This window comes from Octopus bimaculoides, chromosome 20 (assembly GCF_046866305.1).
Source record: "Octopus bimaculoides isolate indiv1 chromosome 20, ASM4686630v1, whole genome shotgun sequence".
NCBI lineage: Eukaryota > Metazoa > Mollusca > Cephalopoda > Octopoda > Octopodidae > Octopus > Octopus bimaculoides.
The window spans coordinates 7,439,241-7,461,467 of NC_142947.1; the positions used below are offsets into that span (position 1 = coordinate 7,439,241).

Consider the following 22,227-nt stretch of genomic DNA (forward strand, 5'->3'; position numbering starts at 1 on the left):
ATATAAATTTTTATACACTATATTCATTCTTACATTTGATATTCTACATATATACATTTATATACTACAAAAACGTGTATATATAATTATATATATACATATATGTTATATATTTTTGTATATTCATATGGATAACTTGAATATAAATATATCTATACACACACATATATATATATATATGCATATGCAAATATATATATATATATATACACACATGTATGCATACACACACATATATATACATATGCTTTTATGTGTGTGTATGAGTTTATACATTGTGTATGTGTGTGTGTATATATATATATATACATATATATATATATACACACACACACACACACACACAAACATGCACACACACATGTACATTTAGAATAAAAGCTGAACTTTCATATGTAGCTCATACTAATTATTCAAGAGCTGTTTCATTAACATAAACACTAAATGTATAATTATCTAATTGTTAGACATAATTTAAATCAAAATAATGTAATAACCTATGTTAACTCAAATCATGAATATTATGTGTTATGTTAATCAGAAAATATAATGCATAATATTCCTGATGATTTAGTTAATTACAACTTTTAAACTAATTCAATTTTTTTCATTATGTAACAAGATTATGTAATTATACATTTAATGATGTTTATCTTAAGAAAACAGCTGTTGAGCACAAGGTATGAACTGCATGTGAAATTTATGCTTTTCAGCATTTTATTCTAAATATGTTGCTCTTAAAGATTGTTTTTAGCTGATTATGAATATACATGCAAGTCGGTCCCACTTGGATTTACTGCAATGCAGTAATGTGTTGAAGTTTAACATCCTTTCATTTATTGAGTTCTTAATGACTCTGGATTATTTTTTTTACATTTATACAGCAAGTCTCTCTCTTGCTCTCTCTACATATGTGTTTATATACATATATAAATACATACATACATATATATATATATATATATATATATATATATATATATATATATATATATATACATATATATATACATATATATATATACATATATATATATACATATATATATATATATATATATACATATATATATATATATATATATACATATATATATATACATATATATACATATATATACATATATATATATACATATATACATATATATATATACATATATACATATATATATATACATATATATATATATATATATATATACATATATATATATATATATATATATACATATATATATATATATATATATACATATATATATATATATATATATACATATATATATATATATATATATACATGTATTTGTACATACAGACATGTATGTGTGTGTGTGTATTTTTATTATTCTTTAACAAGAATAGTATTGACAGTGACTTCGAAGTATCAGCCAGCTAAGACATCATCACACTTTAATACATATAAACAGATATACATGTATATATATGTGTGTTTGCACATGTGTGTGTGCATAATGATACATATATACACACGCATACTCTTAATTACTGAATTTTTTTATTCTCTTGTTTATTCTACCAGACCCACATATATATGTATATATACACACACACACACCCATATATACAAAATTTGACACACACACACACACACACATACAAAGTATGTGAACAAATGAAAGAAAGTAGAACTCTCAACACTTTCACTTAGAGTTTTTAAGTATTTAATGCCAGTTTGACTTAGCTCCACATTAGAAGTTTCACAGGCACAGCAGGTATGCTATCTACATATTCTGAGGATATAGGAACATATCTGCGCCTACGAAATGCTAAGTGACATGGAGTTGAATCAACCTGTCATTAAAATCATATATTTTTATCATATATTAAATTTATATATTATGTATTACACACACACACACACATATATAATCATGTTTGTATACATGTGTGTGTATGTATGTGTATGTGTGTATGTGTGTGTGTGTGTTTACATGAGTAAAGAATGTGAAGGAATTCAGCCTCTGTGTTTTGGCTCATCCTTCTTGCACAGCAAGAACCTTGAGGACAGCTTCTTTGATGTGCGTTGTTGCTTCTGTTGCCTTTGATATAATAAATCGATCCATATCAGTGACATGGTAGCCAGAGTCATTACTGAAGCCATAACGGAACGAGATGAAATCTGGGCATTTTTTCTTAGACGTGATCTTCAGGATACTATGCAGAGCCCTTCGAGCCTGGATATATGCCATTCCTTTTTGTTGTGGGATTTCTCGCAATACAAACATGTGTGTATCAGTTACCAGGATATAGCTGAAATGAGATTAGTTCACATGGTAAGTACAGGTCAACTGGGTATTGATTGGTTAAATTAAGTTATTAAATGTAATAACTGTTAAACAATGATGGACTGGATACAGTTCTTTCATCTTTCTACTGGAAGCTAATTGTAACACATCACCTGATAAAACTGAGATGAACTGAACTGGTGGTTCAGCTCTGTAACTGCAACTACCTTGTGTGGTCAATCAACCCTGATGATCAATATCTGACAGTAATGTCCACATACAGCTCTGTAACTGCAACTACTTTGTGTGGTCAATCAACTCTAATGGTCAGTGTTTGACAGTAATGTCCACATACAGATCTGTAACTGTAACTATCATGTGTGGTCAATCAACCAAGAGGCCATTATAATAGCAATTGAGAAGACAGAAGAGACAGTACTCCTATAGACTAGAGGCAGAGGTGTGTCTGAGAATGACTTTATGCCAATTAGTCAAATAGCCTTTCTTGAGATGCAGTCAAGGATGTCTGCGTGTTCAGTAGCAGCACTATCTCAGATGTAAGACCAAAACTCAATTGCAAGCCTTACCTGATCTTTGTAGAGTGACAGTAATTGTTGGGGGATGAAGTATTTTGTGGTCCTAAAAAGAAGGGCCAGTTGTTGGGATGTAGTCCTAGATTTGTTAAGGATGTGCTTTACAGAAACTGTACTGGCTGGTGGTTATCAAGGAAAGAAGGGAAAGGTCTAAGATGTTGGAAGATGCCAGTGTTGATGGTTGTCTGTATTACCTCAGAGAGAGAGTAATAGGACAATAATTGGCAGGGTTAGAGAGGTGGCCTTTCTTGGAGATAACTGAAGCTATTCAACCAAAGTTCTGTGACAGAGTTTTAAATGCAAGGATACTACACATCCACACATCACTACATGCAGGGTACTGACTGCAGAATACTGCATGGTTGTATTACTGTTCAGCTGCATACTGCACAGTCACATTACTGACTGCAGAATACTGCACAAATGCATATCATTGAATGCAGAGGTAATGCACAGTCACACATCAATGAATGCAAGGATGTTGCAAATTTTATACATCACTGAGTGCAGGAGTACTGCACAGTCACACATCACTGAATACAGAGGTACTGCACAGTCTCATATCACTGAGTGCAGAGGTGGTACACAGTCACACATCACTGAACGGAGGAGTGGAGTACAGTCATACATCATTGAATGCAGGATTACTACAGTCACACATCACTGAATGCAAGCAACTCAAGATCAAAAGGGACACAGAAAATCCTTACAGAGAAAATGCATCTCAAAACTAAAAAACAACTAAAACTGAAGAACACAGATATATATAATGTATACACACACACACATACACATGCACGCGCACATCTACAAACATATCTATTCATACATATAACATTCATATCCACACACACACTACACACACAAACATACATGTCTATTGACACACATGTACATATTCTTAAAAAAAAAACAAAGTAAGAAAATGTTGCTTCATGCAGTGTTCTAAAGCATTTACTAGCTGGAACTGACTGAGGGAAGTTGAGGTCAACTGAGGTAGACTAGATCAGGGGCAATGAGACTAACTGACAGACAATACTGTCAGATGCTACGGAAGCAATATGTATATCTATTCTAAACAGATATGGCTTGGTCGATTGGCTTTATTATACTATAGTATGTCTACAAGAGTGGAGCACAAACTTAGACTCTAGTTGGTCTAAGTGACAGCAGTAAAGTGGTGAGGAAGGATAGAGGGTCAAATCTTAGGGGAGATACACCAGTAACTTACTTGCTATTAGTAAGGGATGAACATTGCAGCACTGCTGTCTTTGTGTCATACATAAGTGAACCATACTTATTTACAACAAAGTGACTATGTACAGTGACAAATGTTACTTCCCCATGGTACATACTAACAAGGTGACTGTGTACAGTGACAAATACTACCTCCTCATGGTACCTATTTACAACCAAGTAACAATGTACAGTGACATATATTACCTCCGCATGGTAAGTATTAACAACAAGGTGGCTATGTATAGTGACAAATACTACTTGCTCATAGTATCTATTAACAAGGTGACTCAGTACAGTGAGAAAAATTATCTGCTCATAATACCTATTTAACACAGTCATACAGTGACAAATATTACCATCCATGGTCCCTATTTACAACAAGGTGACTATGTACAGTGACAAATGTATATTGACAAATACTAACTTCCCATGGTACCTATTCACAACTAGAATGCTACGGTGTAGTTTAATATAGTGTGGTTTGGTATAGTGGAGACTGTTGTGTAATGAGTTGTGGTAGTCTGAGGTTGCCAGCGTGATGTGCCACTATCACACCATATTGTATTGCACCTTAAACTGACACTCCATTGGTTATGATGACGAGCTGGTCCGATCAACAGAACAGCCTACTTGTGAATTTAACATGCAAGTGGCTGAGCACTCCACAGACTTGCATACCCTTAATGTAGTTCTGAGGGAGATTCAGCATGACACAGAGTGTGACAAGGCTGGCCCTTTGAAATACAGATACAACTCATTTTTGCCAGCTGAGTGGACTGCAGCAACATGAAATAAAGAGTCTTGATCAAGGAGACAATGCACCACTTGGAATCGAACTCACAACCTTAAGTGTCATGAGCTGAACATCCTAACCACTAAGCCATGTGCCTTCACATGTTGCACCGCCCTGCACCATACTACTCATTCATTTAGCAGACCTTTCTTAAACCCAAAACATCTGAAATCTATGAGACAACAACAGCAGCAGCAGCAGCAACAACAACAACAACAACAACAGTAGCAACAACAACAACAACAATAGCGACAACATCAACAACAATGTGCCTGTTCTGTCTGCAAGGCAGGAAGCTAATGGTTGTTTGAAAGGGTGGAGTGAATAAAGCAAGTGCACAGAACCTGGGGTACATGTAACCATTGTCTTGCACCTCCTTACACAAACACGAATAATTGATGTCAGCTTTGTGTAACCACGTGTCCACATTAACAACTTCCTTCTGATCCTCATCACTGCTGTCTTCTGGAAGAGAGAGAGAGAGACACACACACACAAAATTAGTAGTAGTAGTAGTAGTAATCAGCATGGGGATGATGGTGGTGGTAATAGTGGAGACAGATGGTTGTATGGTGGTAACAGAGGTAGTGATGATGATGGTAATGGTGGTGATGGCACAATAAAAGATGCAATAAAATACAGAGACATTGTATATAATAAAACGGTGATATCTGCTTTATTATATTTTTACAAGTAACACAGTGAATGGAGTAATATCATATGATATATATAATGTAGCGATATAATATAATACAACATAGGGATATTGGATAGGCAGAATAGAGAGTAATGATATATTCTTTTATTCTTTTACTTGTTTCAGTCATTTGACTGCAGCCATGCTGGAGTAACACCTTGGAGGATTCTTGTCAATCAATTTGCCTTTAAGTCTAGTATTTATTCTTTATTGGAAAACATTCCACAGCTTGAAACAATGATAACATAAACAGAAAACTGTTTATACCACCGATGTGGTGGTGTTTTCTTGAGTTTGTAGTAGCCAGAGGTCACCTTGGTTTCTGAAGTATTTAAGGGACTGAGATAACAAAACTGACCCCTGTCTGTTGCATGGTTAACCTCCAGATGCCACTGTACTTGTACAGTTGAGTAAAGTGGAGCAATGTGGAATGAAGTGCTTTGCTCAAGAATACACTGTGTTGCTAGACTCTAGGAGTTGTTACTGCAACATAATCATCATGAGAACTACATCCTAAACACTGGGTCATTCTCATAGATATACGATAGGGGTGGCAGCATTTTATAAGTTTGGTGACACTGTAGGATCATAGGTCTGGTGATATTATAATATAACAGGTGTGACAATGTCGTAATAATACAGGTACACTGGGAAGCTATATGCCATAAGATGAAAGAACATACTCACCTTCTTCGTCATCTCCTATCGTAAAGACTGATGCCATATTCCTGTAACGTTTGCCCAATCTGTCTGTACTGCTGACATGTCTATGGAGTGAGAAAAAATGGAAAGACTTGATCAACATCACCATTATCATCAATATCATATTTAACATCGTCAACAACAATGGCACAGTAATGATTTATCATATTGACACAATATGACATGTTTTGAAAGACATCAACTCTAATATTTAAACAGGTGGCAGCAGCTTATTTTACTGGCTCTGGAATGATTGACAGGCAGAGATGATTTACGTAGGATTTGAACTTAGAATAAAAAAGTGATGTAACATAACAACACAGAGTGTTTTGTGAGCCATACTCCTTGCTGTTCCACTCTTCCTGCTGTGTTACTCTCTTTATTATGCCACTCTATTCACCGTGCCACTCTCACCATATCGCTCTCCTCGTTGTTCTGCTCTTCTCACTGTGTCACTCTCTTTACTGTGTCACTCTCTTTACTGTGCCACTCATCTCTGTACTACTCTCTTTGCTGTGTCACTCATTGTGCCACTCTATCACTGTACCAGTCTATCAGTCTACTCTACATGTTGATAAGATCTTTATAGACTGGTAAATTTCCTAGAGACCAGTTCTGACTATATACACACACATCCACAAACACACACACACATCAACACTCACATCCACAAGTACGCACACACAGTGCACACATACACACACACATACGTACACAGTACATACACACACACACACACACACACATTACATAGTATATACATACATGCACACACAGCACATTACACAGTATATACATACATGCACACACAGCACATACATACATGCACATACACACATCTCATACATACATGCACACACACTACACCCATACATACATACATGCACACATGAATACCGAAGGGAAGCCCATACCTCTCTGGTATCGCCTGCTCATTCTTTATATAATTTGATAGTTTCTCTTTCATTTCAGCAGACTTGCATTTCACAACATTTGACAATTTGCCAAGCAATGAGTCCTTGCTGACCCGGCCAATAGAAGGTAAAGCAAAATCATCTCCATTCTCCAGGTCACTGGCACTGCTCACCATGTCAGGGTTGCAGACAATACAGTTTTTAGGATTGTGGTCAGTGAGTCCTTGAGATAAGTTCCCTCGTAGTGCTTCATGTAAATCTAAGATGAACAAGAGATGAAGTCAAACAGTGAAATAAACAGTGTCTGTAAAGCATGGGGGGGGGGGGCTAAAAGAGGTGGACAATAATTTAGGGGACACACTGAAGGGTAACATTGATATAAGGATGTGGTAACTGAATGAGAGTCACAGTGGTGTAAGAGGGGACAGTGGGTCATGAAGGAACAGGGATGTAAGAGGAGGACACAGCAGTGTAAGGAGGGGACAGTGGTGTGAAAAGGGGACAGTGGTGTAAGGAGGGGACAATGGTGTAAGGAGGGGACAGTGGTGTAAGGAGGGGACAATGATGTAAGGAGGGACAGAGCTGTAATAAAGGTTAGTGGTGTAAGGAAGGGACAGTGATGTAAGAGGGGACAATGATATAAGAGGGAACAGTGGTGTAAGAGATCTATGGTCAGACTTACTTGCATAGCCTCCACGTGCAACACTAATATATTGGTGACCCTTCTGTAAAAAATTTGCCACAACCATGTGGACATATTGGTCTTCCTCCTCTCTTCCACTTCCCATGAAGCACAGATGTTCACCACCAGCTACAGAACCTGTAGAAAGATACATCATTGAGGCACATCACAAATATTATTTTGTCGACTGTGGAAATGCCACCAATAGTTACAGTCTTAGGTACTATGAAAATGTCACATATAGTCACATGTACTGAGGAAATGTCACATATAGTCATAAAGACAGATAAAATGCCAAAAAGCATTTTTCCCAGCATGCTGTCAATTCTGCCACCTCACTGCCTTAATAATAATAATAAAAATAATAATAATAATAATAATAAGTAAATAATTACCTGCTGCAATTGCTTGCTTCTGGGTAGAAAATAGAGCAACAACTGCTGAGTTAAACTCTGTTGGATTCTGTAGCATCTGTAGAGAAATATTGGGAAAGAAATGAGTGCGAGTTCTATAACATCATGTTGAGGAAAATAAGTAGTTATTTGAAAGCTAGTTTAAGAAGTGACCACAATATAAAGCTAATCAAGACATTGTATAAAACATCACTGACAAACATATGGATTAGGAAAAGAGCACTGATAGACAGTGGGGTCTCTATTATTGCTGGTGTGGAATTAATGAAGGACAAAATACTCACCAAATTGGCGTCAAGATGAAAGGCAGTTGGTAAATGTCCGTTATTGTATTGCTCAGCTGGCCGGCAGTCAACAATGAAATATTCTACTGCATCACTCTGGAAGTAACAATAAAATTTTGATGGTGACATCAGATTTCTTTGGACTGTTAAACCTTATTTTTGTCTTGACATCACAGGATAATTGTAAAGAAACATCACTAACATACAAGTGGTATGATTTGTTTGCAATCTTCTGTGTAAACATGCCTAGCATTGTACGTTTTAATATGTTATGGTGTGATTTAAGAGAGATTTAGCTGCTATTACTACAAGTTCTTCATATGTGTTGCACTGTGTCAAGTATGTATGTGTGAAACATTTAGCTTTGCTGTTAAGTAGGTCTAAATTCCAATACTGACCACTGCCAGATGACCAAGACAAGTAGGACTTGCACAGCCACAAACAAGTGACTAACACCAATGGGAGGGCGTGACCTGTATATTGACTCAACTGTAGCCATCTCAAATAGCTGCACAATAAATACCAAGGCATCGTTAAGTTTACAGGAAATTAAGCATTTTTAGAATGTTTGTTACATTATATGAATTATAGTTTTTCAAGAATCAAGAGATCAACATAGCAATGTCTGCTACTGAGTTGTACTAATTAACGGTGTAATGTCAGAAATACTTACCACACCTGCCTGCCGTGGTTGAAGCAGCTCATGTACAGAGACAGGAAGACACAATGCTTGAGACACCAGAATAGACTCATCTTCCTTGGAACCAAGAGAAGTTCCAAACAACGGCGATTGGTAATCCTGGAAATAATAGGAGAGATTTTCAACTGAAATAGAAACACTAGATTAGTGGCAAGGAGACTGAATTAGTAATGTTAGGATAGATTTACCACTTCCATTGTGAGCAACTCATTGGGATGCTTTCACAAAAGATGAAGTAACATCAATGAGAGACATATTGCCTCATTTGGTGAATAGTTCAGATTTGTTTACCTCCCTTACATCATTTGTTTTTAATGCAACACTGAACAGCATATAAAGAAAGTTGGAGATTTTACCAAAATTATTTATCTTAAGGACCACAACATGTGTGAGTTTTGTCATGATTTTATATATTAATACCATCTCTCTAGTGGAAAAATCTTCAACCATTTTCAAGTACTGTATTTAATGACATATAAGAAGCCCTGTCTTCCCCAAAAAAATATCTCAAAAAAATTTCCCCAGGTCATATGTATGGAGTTGATCCTCTCATAAGCTAATATTCCTCAATGATTCGTTTCTTTAATATAACAACAATAATCAATATAAAGATCAATACTGACCCTCCTGAAGGACTGTGGTGTGCGTGAGGCATAATACTGAGCCAAAGTACAAAAGTCTTCAATATCAACAGCTTCCAGTGCCGCTGGGAATGTACTCATCAATTCTGGAATATAATATTAGAATATTGGTGTTTGTGGAATTTGATCACACGAGAGTCAAATAATGTCCCCTGACACACACATTCCCACTCACACCTGTTCTACTCAAATCCCTACTCTCTCTCCTCTCCCTCAGTCACATCATCATCCCACTGCACTTACATGCTCAACCATATCATCATGCTCCAGACCCATTTCACTCTCACTCATACCATAACACATCAATTCCACTCACCTGTGAACTTTACCATCATACTGTAATCCAATTCCCCACCATATCGTTCCCTATCATACCATCATACTACAGTGCCATGTCCCTTCCCATCATTCCATCACATCCCAGTCACAGTCATACCATTCTCAAGTACCACCCATTCCCCACCATGCCTCAATCCCACACTCCAGTGCCACCCCCTGACTCCCCATTGTACTCACCTACAATACTCTGCTTGCTATCATTCTCTGCAGAAATAATTTGTTCTCTACAACAGAAACAGTGATGCGATCATGTTACTCTTAATTCGTCACAGTTAATTAACACAATTTACTTCGATTATAATTAATTAGTACAACAATTGCTAAATATGTGCAGGAAGTTAAATGAGAATAGATTGATTGGGAGATCAGTTTAGACACCAAAGATGAAATGTCCAAGTTGGCAATGAAGATACTGAGGAATTAACTTCCAGCTGTGAATCAACTTGAGTCTGTCTTGCCTTTGATCTTTCGTTCCACATGGTCAATGAGAAAATCATATGTGAGCATCTGGTTAACAATGAAGATGATATAAGTGGTTCTTGGTGTAAGGTCTGTTATAGAAGTGCACAAGATATTTGAAAGTCAGAAAAATGGATTTAACATCCAAAAGCTTTCAAATTCATGCGACAAAGACTCGTATAGGTATGTAATAGCAGAGAACACAACAGCTCAGATGAATCTCAGAAGGGGTCTTGCTCAATATGAAAGAAAGAATTACGCAGAAACTCAAAGAATCAAAAGATGAAGTGAAATCTTTGGGAATGATGCAAAACAAGACAGTAAATAGAGTGTCTAGAATGAAAATGATAAACTGCAATCATAACTTGCTGTAAGTTGTGCAGTATTCTTTTATGATGTTAGCTAATTAGCACTGGGGTTGATTTAGTAAAAGTGTAGCAACTAGAATCAACAACTAAGGTGTAAAAAATGTAGATAAGAGTGACAAGAGATCATTTTGTCCTTAAAGAAGACAGAAACTAGAAATTGCAATACTATATGGAACAATGAATGCAGAAGATATAACAGGGATTGGCAAGGAATGAGGAGAATATTCTGTTGGCTGTCAATGCTACTATAGAAAAGAGACTGATTGTGTAGGTGAGTTAACAAAATCAGCCAGATCATCATCATCATCATCATCATTGAATGTCCCTTTTTCCCCAGATTGGATGCTTTAACAGGAACTGATGAGCCAAAGGACTGTGCCAAGCTCCAATGTCTGCTGGATACCCTTCCTAATGCCAACCACTTCACATAGTGTACTGTTTGCATATTTGTTGGCATCAACACCAGTTAGGTAAGCAAGTATTCGCAAGACAAGGCTGCTCAACTGAGCAGAGTATAGTACTGAAGGATGTGAAAGTATGATGGAGCCAACCTGACTGCAGTCAAATGAAATAAGTAAAAGAATAAAAGAACAGACAGGAACAGGTAGTCTTATTGAATCTCACCCAAACCATATCCAAGTGTTTAAAAAAAAAAAAAAGAGAACACGTAGGATAATATAGTTTGGGGTTACACTGTGACTGGGAAATAAAACAGATGAACATGGCTTGAATGCCTTTGGTTATAGTTTTATAAGATCAGGGCTGATACAGGGCTAAATAGTAGGAGAAAACTAAACACTGTACTTACCGACCATTCACTAGTATCACAAGAGCCAGAAAAAATACCAAAAATGGGTCAGCATGTTGAAAGTAGACATCCCACATGTTTTGGATGACCTCAAGGTCACATATCCCAGCAAATAGACTCCGAAACTGAAACAGACATCATCATCATCATCATCAACAACGTCATCACCATTATAAATGTTGTCATCATCATAATCATTGTCAATAAATAATGATTAATATTAAAGAAATAATTAGTCCTAAAGTAGCGAGAATATGATTAGCATAGAAGCACATTAACCGTTTAGATTGTTCAGATTATTCTCTGTCTAATGTAATACTAATTTATTCACATCGTTTTGAATTCATCAGGCATTATCTTGTAGCTTCAAAGTTCCAATGATAAGACTGTTTTTCCTTAAAATGACATTGTAAGGTAGGTGTGAGAGGCCTGATTTGGCCAGGTTTAACATAAACCAGGTATCGTATTTGAGCTGGATATGGCCAGTTTAGATGCTAAAGAGTTAAGGTAAAATTTTAACTATGATATAATTATGCATTCATCATGAGAGTCTGAGATGTGGGGACGAGTATTTTTAAAACTAAAATCAGATCAATACAAAGGTTATATCAATGGATCAACATAGTAGTTCAATCAGTAACTTAACATAGTTGGTCAATATAGAAGCTCAACACAATGGTTCAACACATGAGGGTTTAACACATACAGGGGCTCAATATAGAGGCTTAACACAGTGGTTCAACATGGGAGGTTCAACATAGGAGGTCAACACAGAGACTTGACACTGGGGATCAATATCAATGTTTAACACAATGCTTCAACAGGGGAGGTTCAAATGTTAATGTCAGTTAAAGGTATGGAGATATTTACCCATTGTTGTGCATAGGCATCCGGTGTTATACGTTTTGTGTCAAGAAATGAACATAACTCGGGATCATGGTATTGTAGTAGTAACCGGAATAAATGAAATGGTTTACCATTCTTTCGACAGTCTCTGCAAAAGATACAATAAAGGTTCATTGAGATCACAGTGTTTATGTCTTGAAGCCTAAATACCACATTACAAGTTTTCATTACATATACAGAGTGTGATGGGTAAAATTGATGCCATATTATATTTTTAATTTCATGCATGTGCATTGTTTGTTTTCAATTTTATCAACTACACAGTATAGTTGGGTCAATTGGGCACAATCTGTGAGAAAAACAGCACCATGATGCAATTCACTCTGCCACAAACTTGGAAACATGCTGTACTGCTTGGCATTTGTGCTGGAAGCTCCAATACAAACGTTTCAGAGTGTTTGGGTGTCAATCTGAGGACAGTGCAATCTGAGGACAGTGCAATCTGAGGACATGTACCAAGAGTGATAAAAATCAAACATTCAGTCAACATCATGGTGTTTGGTGTGATCACTAGCGATGGCGACGTTATGCCTCCATTCATCCACACAGTCTCACACTCAACAGGAATTGATGAGCATAATTTAGATGACAGTTTATTCACCGCACCCTGTATATATAACAAGTAGTGAAGGATTATCAATCCAGGCAAAATACTTCATAAGCTCTCTGTTGAAGCACTAGGCTAACAATATTACTTAGATTAGTGAAGAACTCCAGGTAATCTTTTGGTAGAGTCCCACCATAATTCTATATTGTAAATCTGTGGATAGGCTCCAGATAAACTTGTTTTTTTTACACAGAGTGATATATAAGAAACAAGTTAAAAATAATAGTCATTACATACAATTCTTTTATTTGAGCAAATTTGGCTTACAGCTGTTTCCAGTAGTCATTATAGGTACATTACTGATAGGTTTACACAATTGGTTTATTGATCAATTGAGGCAAATTGAATGACCTAAGAAAATGACTGCTACTCTCTTCAGAGCTATTTTTGGATATAACAAGCAAAGCACTTGAGGAATCACTATTGTGTGGGAGCTATTCCGCAAGTACTCTGCTTGTTATTTTTAACTTGTTTCTGATTTTTTATATATATATATATATATATATATATATATATATATATAAATAAACACACACACACATACATACCATATACATACATAACTCTGCTGATTCACCAGAAGCAATAAATTACAGAACTCAATACATAAGTATAGAGTGTTCTTTTAATATATTATAACTGTTTTACCTTTGAAATATATTGGCTGTCTGAATGTATTTTAGAAATATTATATGAAAGTTATTAAGAAAACATTTATTTTTGCTTTCTTTTTTAAAAAAAAAAACCCTTCTAAGTGACACATGTAAAAACAGTTGCTTCAAGCTCGCATTTTTCTATTTCATTTCTGGCTCTTGTGGGAATATTCCAAATGTCTTAAATTTCATACAAATGAGGTCACTCTAAAAACTTTCATGAAATTGCATTTTTGGTTAAGCAATACTTTAAAGTAATATTTCTAAAGCAAGGAATGTGTGCATTTTTGTGTGCGTGTGTGTGCATTTGTGTATTTTGCTGCACCTGTGTATAAGCATATATACCTACACATGTATACACATATGAGGGGGTGCTGAAAAGTTCCTGGCTTTGGGTAAAAGAAAATACAGGAGGGTCAGTTGGTTATGATTTTATTCAACATCTTCCCCTCTCGGATTCACACACGTATTGCAGCAATCCTTCAGTTTTGTTAAGCCCTGTAAAAAAAACTTGGAAGGCTGGGCCTCCAACCAGGCCTTTCGTGATACTATTAAAGCCAGCAACTTTTCAGCACCCCATTATGTATACATGTACACACATATGTATGTATAATATACACACACATACGCATGCATGTACATATATACAAAAACATATATCAATTTAACATTTCAAAACCAATATTTTTTACTGAATCAGTATGAAATTCAAGGAAGCTGGTATTTTACACAAAAGATAATTAGCCCCATGCATACAGGGTGCTAACGATTCCATTCATTTCTTCAAGAATTAAGAATTAAGAATAGAAATAGTAAAAGCTGAGAAAAGACTTTGACAAAAGTAAAGATAAAAGATAGACAAGAGAAGATAGGGGAGGAGGAGGAAGATGACAGAGTAGAAGACAGAAAGAAAGAAGGGAGAAGGAGAAAGATAAGAGAGCAGACGATAGAAGAGAGAAAGGAGGAGAATGGAAGAAGAGAGAAGAGAAAGAAGGTGACATACTTTGGCAAGTATCTGTTAACAACAGTATAGAAACTGTTGTAAAGTTCTATCCTGTTGTATTTCATGGCTAATAAGGGTTGAATCACTTCCAACCAGCCATTATCAGGGATATAAGATTCATTCTTAGATTTGCTGTAAAATGTGAAAATAGATTCCAAGTCGCTGACAATGGAGACACGGTCGTCTTCTTCATTACCCAGTTTATCTGAAATAGACAATAAACGAATATCAAAAAAGACAAAGATTGACCAAACAGAGCAGGATTACAAAACGTGGTTTAAGATAGATAATTCAATGTGGTCCAATGCCAAAAATTGAAGTGATTTACATTGATGAAGAGTGGTACAGAATGACATACAACTAAAAATTGGCAAAAGAAAATTAAAACCTAGTGGCAAGTGTGAGCGACTCTCACAAAGTAGGGGAGATAATTTCACAGCATGGTTTAATGGTGATGGTATTACTAGCCTAGCACTTATTCTGCTGGTTTCAGTCATGGAACATCACCTTCAAGGGTTTTTTTCTTAATCTTTTAGCGTTCAGATTTCTTTGTCAAATGTAATATTTATTTATTTGCATTCTTTGAAGTTAATCCTATATTATCTTGTAACTTTGAGATTTTCAAGTAATGATTGTTCATTTTTAGAATGACATTGTATGATAGGTGTGAGAGGCTTGATCTGGTGAGTTTGAACATAAAACAGAGAAAATATTTGGACCAGATATGCTAAAAGGTTAAAGGGCATAAGACAAGTAGAATATTTGGGCCGGATATGGCAGGTTTAAATGCTAAATGGTTAATCATATTGACCTTAGTACTTAGTTCAGTCTGATACTTATTGATATCTATAAACAATGATTGTTAAGTCATGCAAATAAATTGCAAGATTACAGTTGAAATCACTTGCCCAAAGCAATGCGTAATGGAATTGAACTGAGAACAACATGGCTGCAAAATGAACTTCTTAACTATACTGCTATGTCTGTATCAGAAATATTAGGACTGTTATATTGACTGATGGCAATTGTCCATATTCTGGTTGAATTTCTAAATGGAGATGGAAGTTTTTCTCTCTGCCACAATATCTCACCATCACCAGATTGCTCCTCTCCCCATCACCATCACTACCACTGCAAAACAAAAAAGAATTTCCCCAAAATTTCCAAACTAAACACTCACCAACAAGAGCTGTGCAGTCTTCTCTCAACTGTGTCTGTTCATCCATGTCATATAAACCATCAAATGTAGCCATTGCATCACCTCGGCCTTGAATATTCAGACAAATCTACAATTGAAAATGCTCAGTAAAGATACACACAAACAATGTATGTGTGTGTGTGTGTGTGTGTTTGAAGAAGGTTGTTGTGTAAGGCCAAAACAATGTGAGAAGGTACAAAGTAAACTACAAAAGTAAAGGAAAACAGAACAAAGTTGCAGTTTTACCTTACATTTCTATATTTCAGGGTGAAGACCCCCACTTCTTCAGAACATTTAGAAAAAGCAGTAATTGGGAAAGGTCATTGCTCAGATGTGGTGGTGAGGAGGAAGGAGGGTGATGTGCACAGACTGGTATTGCTATGACGACCAGTCTGCTTCGTGTAGTCTCTTCCTGTTATTCATGGCCGGTCTTAATTTGTTTATAAGGAAGGCTTCCATAATTCTGAAACTGCCCCTATTGCATTGGGTTGCCCTGAAGGAGGGGGGGGGGTCTTCATCCCGAAATATAGAAATACAAGGTAAAACTGCAACTTTCTGTTTTCTTTGCCTTTTGTAGTTTACTTTCTACCTTCTTGCATTATTCTGGCCTCACACAACAGTTTCCTTGAGGGAAACCCAACACAACAGGGGCAATCTCAGATAGGAACAGGTGCCTATGATAACCCCAGTTAGAAAAGCTGGTAGTATTGACGTGTAAGGACATATTCTCAGGGTACAAGAGGATGAATGTGAATGCAAGGAGGATGGAGACAGAGAAACAGGTGAAGGGGATAAAAGCAGAAGATCAGGTAAAATCACAGGAGTGTTAGCTGAGAGAGAGAGATGGGTAGAGGTAGGGAACATAGGGACATAGTGAATGACAGACAGGTAAAGGGGTATTGTCAATGCTAAGAATCAGTTTGGGGGGAGGTGGAGGAAATAGGAGTGGGTCAGGGAAGAGGAGCAGGAAGAGGTCACAGTACAAAAGCAAGTGCAGAGTAGCGTGAAGAATGAGGTGGAGAGGGAGGAGTGCACAGTGACAAGGGTGGAGGTCCAAAGCGTGTAGAGTGAATATATAGACTGCAAGAAATATTGGGGAGAAAATATACATACATACACACATGCACCACAGATATAAATAACAGACAAAAATGAAGACACCAGTTACTAACCTGCCATACTTCAGGTCTCAAGTGTGCAGGTACAGGGCGTCCTCGGCATATATTTCTCACCGTTCCAAAGTCACACATCTCCATCAAACTGGTTTCAAGTTCATTCACCCTAGAATTTCAAGAAATAACAGTCTTGTCATACAAAATACAGTTTTTTTTTACTCATAACTTTGTTTGCTTACTGTTTGATATGTGCGTGTGTATATACATACATACACATATAAGAGGATAATTTTATAATGTTGTTAAACCAAAGAACAAAAATAAAAATAGGACAGCAGCTGGAAGTGCTCAGGTGACACCGAGGTGAAAGGAGAAATAACTGAAAGGTATAATGAATAAACGCTCCATATATAATATAAATATATATTAATATTCAATTTTTGATAATTTGGGAATGATATAAAGTTTTGACCGATTCGAGCGTTTATTCATTATACTGTTCAATTATATATATATATATATATATATATATATAGATATATATATATCTTTTATTTTTTTACTCGTTTCAGTCCATAGGGTGTGGCCATACTGGTGCACCACCTTTAGGAATTTTTCCTGTTTTTAAACCTAGTACTTATTCTGTCAGTCTCTTTTTGCTGAACCCATAAGTTACAGGGATGTAAACAAACCAGTCATCAAGTGGTGGTGGTGGTGGGAGACAAACACAGAATCAAAGACACACATACACACACACACACACACACACATATATATATATATACAATGGGCTTCTTTCAGTTCCCATCAACCAAATCCACTCATAAGACTTCCGTTAGCTCAAGGCTAGAGTAGAAGACACTTGCTCAAGGTGCCACAAAGTGGGAATGAACCCGGTACCATGTGGTTGGGAAGTCAACTTCTCAAACCACACAGCCACACCTGCACTTACACACAAACACACACACTCACACACACATTGTTGACAAGATGATTTGGCTAGGTTTACATTCTTTTATTTGTTTCATTGGAAGTGTGTCTGGTGCTGGCTACTTTGCAATATCTCTCCATCTTATGGCAGCGAGCTGGCAGAATGGTTACCATGCTGGCACAAAATGCTTAATGGCATTTCATCTGTCTTTACAATCTGAATTCAAATTCCGCTGAAGTCGACTTCGCCTTCCAATCTTTCGGGGTCAAATAATTACCAGCTGAGCACTTGGGTTGATGTAATCTACCTGGTCTCTCCCCTAAGTTGCTGGCCTTGTATCAAAATTTGAAACCAATATTTCTCCAACATGGTTTCCAGTTGCCTCACGATATTCCTCTCATACTTCTCCCAGCTCTCAGCCTCCAGCCAACTAGGATGCTCTTTTATTTGCACATTTCCAATTTTCTTTTTTTGAAGGAACATTCACAACTCTTGTTGATATTACTGTTGTTGTTGTTGGTGTTGTCATTTGCAGTTCTGTTACTAACCTTCTCACTATCATCACCACCACTCGACACTTCAACATAGCCGGCACAGATGTTACAATGGTGGTGGTGGTGGTGGTAGTAATGTCCTCACTGCAGCCACACATTTTTGGAGGAAGAGGGGGGAAATCACATGACTCTTCCCTCCACTCACTCCTCCCACTTGTGTTATTGATGCTTCACTTTCTTATTTGCTTTACCTCACATTTTTCTTTCTTGTTTATTTATAAACACAAACACCACTGGCATATTAAAATAATAATTTTTTTTTTTTTTAAATGATTTTGAAAACTGAAGTACCCAGACACAGGGATGCAAAGGGCTTCGCCAACCCATGCATCATACTACTGATCAGCTCTGCTATTAGACAGAACATATTAGTGAAATAATAAATGTGGGAATGAACCCAAGACCACATAGTTATGAACTAAGTTTCTTAACCACACAACCATGCCTATGTCTAGATATTGATAATAACAGTACTAGTATTATACTGAGTTTAGCAATGATAACAAAAAAAAAAAGGAAAATAAATTCAGTTGAAAGTTGATAATTTCTAGTTTAAGATTTATTTCTTTTTCTTTCTGACATTATTTCATCTGAAAAGAATGAATTGTGTGCTGTAAGTTGGAGATGATTCCTCAAGAGCAAGGCAGGCATATGGTTGTGTGGGGTTGATGCTGAGTGCAAATTGTTAAAGGGGAAACATCAGGGCATTATAGTCCCCTGAGCAAATCAATGCACTGAACCCTACAGTTAGTTAGTCCACACTTCTCCCTAAGGAACATAGGGCCAAATGGCCATTTCATGCCAGTGGATGCATCTTGATTCCAGACCAAGAGAGACTGATTGCTTTCGCCTCATCTTCCATACATCCTTTCCAAATCTTCTTAGGCTGTCCAACATTTGTCTTGCAATGCTGCTTTGAGGTTTCCTTAGAGTGTGACCAATCCAGCCCCCAGAATTTCTTGATTGATGGGAGTTTGGTTCATTCTATCCCACACTCGCCTGTTTGAAATTGGGCCCTACAGTATTTATTGATTTATTTATTGACAGCAAGCCACAGCATAAATAGATCAGAATTAGGCCTCCAGATCTGTAAAGCCAGTGGGCATCTGCCCAATGTGCCCATGCCTTAAGACAGCATTGGGTAGTGTGACTGCAATGATAATACAAACAGGGTAGGATTTCTAGAGGGTTGTGGTAGTGGAGAAAAAAAGGGATAAAAGAAACTGTATAACATGAAGTCTGGAAGGTTAAATATAATGTATGAAATGTTATTATAATGGCAGGAGGAGTGAAAGAGAAGAGACAATGTTTACAGAGTTGGGAAGGAGAGGGCAGACAGCTTCTTCTTCTTCAATACAACCTGGACGATAAGTGAGTGAGTGTGTGGATTACAGATTGCATGTGATTGCATAAATGTGTGTGTGTGTGTGTGTGTGTGTGTGTGTGTGTGTGTACGTGCACATGCCGTCACTTCAAGGACACTGAATATGGTGCAGAAACACAAAACCATCAAGACTAAGAGAAAAAGATTGAGGTGTCAGATAGAAAGATGTTATACTTGATATGCTTCATATAATTTATATATCAAATAAATACATTTGATACATAAATTACACAATATTACACACATATATATTTGCATATATATATATTTGAAAAAAGAAAAATAATGACTTCACTGGTATTTCTAATCAGTTTAATTTATTATTTTTTTTATTTTTTAATGATATAAATTTTAGTTCATAGCTCTAGTAAGTTCTTTGTTAATTTGGGTGTGGAGATTTTTTTTCTTTAAATTCCTTGTAAAATTAAGGTTGATTTGGTGTGAAAGGACTACTACAATACCTGCTGCTGGATAACAATCCTATTGCTAAGAGTAGGGAGATTTGTAAAGATAAAAGCTGGAGCCAGTGCTAACAGACATGTGACATTTACAACAAAAGCCAATTATAGACAAAAGACCTTCAAAATATCATGTGAATACATTACATATTTTATTACAGTGGTGGTGGTGGTGATGATGATGATGAGACCCAGGAGTGCTTCAGTGGTAGCAGACACTGCATGAAGATGTGATGATGGATAAGCGTATGCAGCATAATATTTTCACCACATTAACACACCACACATTCCCCTACTGCTACACTCCACGTTCCCACTTTCACCCACTCAAACTGTCACTCCACACTCCATGTTCTCACTCATACACGACATTCCACATGCCATCCTTACCAGCCCACATTCTACATGTTCTCACTCCCACCCTACACTCCATATGCTCTCCCTGTTGTACCACACCAACCTTCCACATTTCCAGGCCTCACAGAGGCAATGACCAAGACCTTTGGCATTATGTCATGCTTGAGAAGACCCATCAAGCCAAGCAAAATCGCAGTCATGGCAGATATCAGTGTCATGCAAATTGGCACACTCATGCTGGTGGCACATAAAAGCACCCATTACACTCTCAGAGCAGTTGGCATTAGGAAGGGCATCCAGCCATAGAAAACCATGCCAAATTAGACTGGAGTCTGGTGCAGCCTTCCAGTTTGCCAGCCTGGTCAAACCGTCCAACCCCTGCCAGCATGGACAACGGACATTAAATGATGATGATGATGATGATGATGAGCAGCCAACTTAAGTTCATCCCACATTAAGCTACACTCACTGGTCAAATGGAAATTTTCACTGCAGGTGGCTGAAACACTCCTCAATTTTACAATGTAAATAGCAGTAGCTATTTACATTGGATCCTTCTCCTCAACCTGAGGTACCTATTCCCACTTGCTAAGTGGACTGACCCATTAAATGTCTTGATCTTGAACACAATATATATTAGTAACCAGATCAGATGGTCATCTGTTTCTCTCTTAAAAACTTTCTTCCACATTCACATATATTACACATGTCACTCTAACTACAAGAAATAGCAGTCAACCTTCCCTTAAACACATTTAACTATAAGAAAATAAGATGGGATGTTATGATGTGACTGCTCTTGATCATAGTTCTGCTTGATCAGGGATGGCTCGGGGTTAAACAATAGCAAAATCACCAACTAGAAAATAAAAAAAAAACTTAGCACACCAAACTCCTATTCATATGAGCAAGGTCCTTTCAGGGGGTACACTGAGAAAATAATGCAGTGAGGGTCCCAACAAATCCAGGTGATACTGAAGCCCAAAACCATTAATTTATTTGTTGGAGAAAAATTGTCCCGCCCTGCTGTTGGAAGAAAACTGTTGACTTCTGTGACTGAGTAATGATGGAACATTTTTTAGATTGTGTACAGTTTTAAAATGACTAAAAGTGTATAAAACCAACAGCAGTAATATGATAAGGGTTGAGGTTGGTGAAATAAAACATGAAGAGAACA

General features: G+C 36.8%; 1 protein-coding gene across 1 annotated transcript in view; it reads right to left on the reverse strand.

Annotated features, from left to right (window-relative positions):
* Positions 1–1,674: 1,674 nt before the first annotated feature.
* LOC106869205 (TBC1 domain family member 23) overlaps positions 1,675–22,227 on the reverse strand; it is a 24,595-nt gene continuing 4,042 nt past the window's right edge. Inside the window, exons 2-16 of the mRNA XM_014914849.3 lie at positions 17,424–17,532; positions 16,234–16,339; positions 15,054–15,258; positions 12,755–12,878; positions 11,885–12,009; positions 10,427–10,473; positions 9,893–9,996; positions 9,243–9,368; positions 8,570–8,665; positions 8,268–8,343; positions 7,873–8,010; positions 7,191–7,449; positions 6,262–6,341; positions 5,222–5,342; positions 1,675–2,277 (exon numbers count right to left, since the gene is read on the reverse strand). Coding sequence (XP_014770335.1) covers positions 2,001–2,277; positions 5,222–5,342; positions 6,262–6,341; positions 7,191–7,449; positions 7,873–8,010; positions 8,268–8,343; positions 8,570–8,665; positions 9,243–9,368; positions 9,893–9,996; positions 10,427–10,473; positions 11,885–12,009; positions 12,755–12,878; positions 15,054–15,258; positions 16,234–16,339; positions 17,424–17,532 — 1,993 coding nt within the window. The 3' untranslated portion in view covers positions 1,675–2,000. The remainder of the gene's footprint in view (positions 2,278–5,221; positions 5,343–6,261; positions 6,342–7,190; positions 7,450–7,872; positions 8,011–8,267; positions 8,344–8,569; positions 8,666–9,242; positions 9,369–9,892; positions 9,997–10,426; positions 10,474–11,884; positions 12,010–12,754; positions 12,879–15,053; positions 15,259–16,233; positions 16,340–17,423; positions 17,533–22,227) is intronic.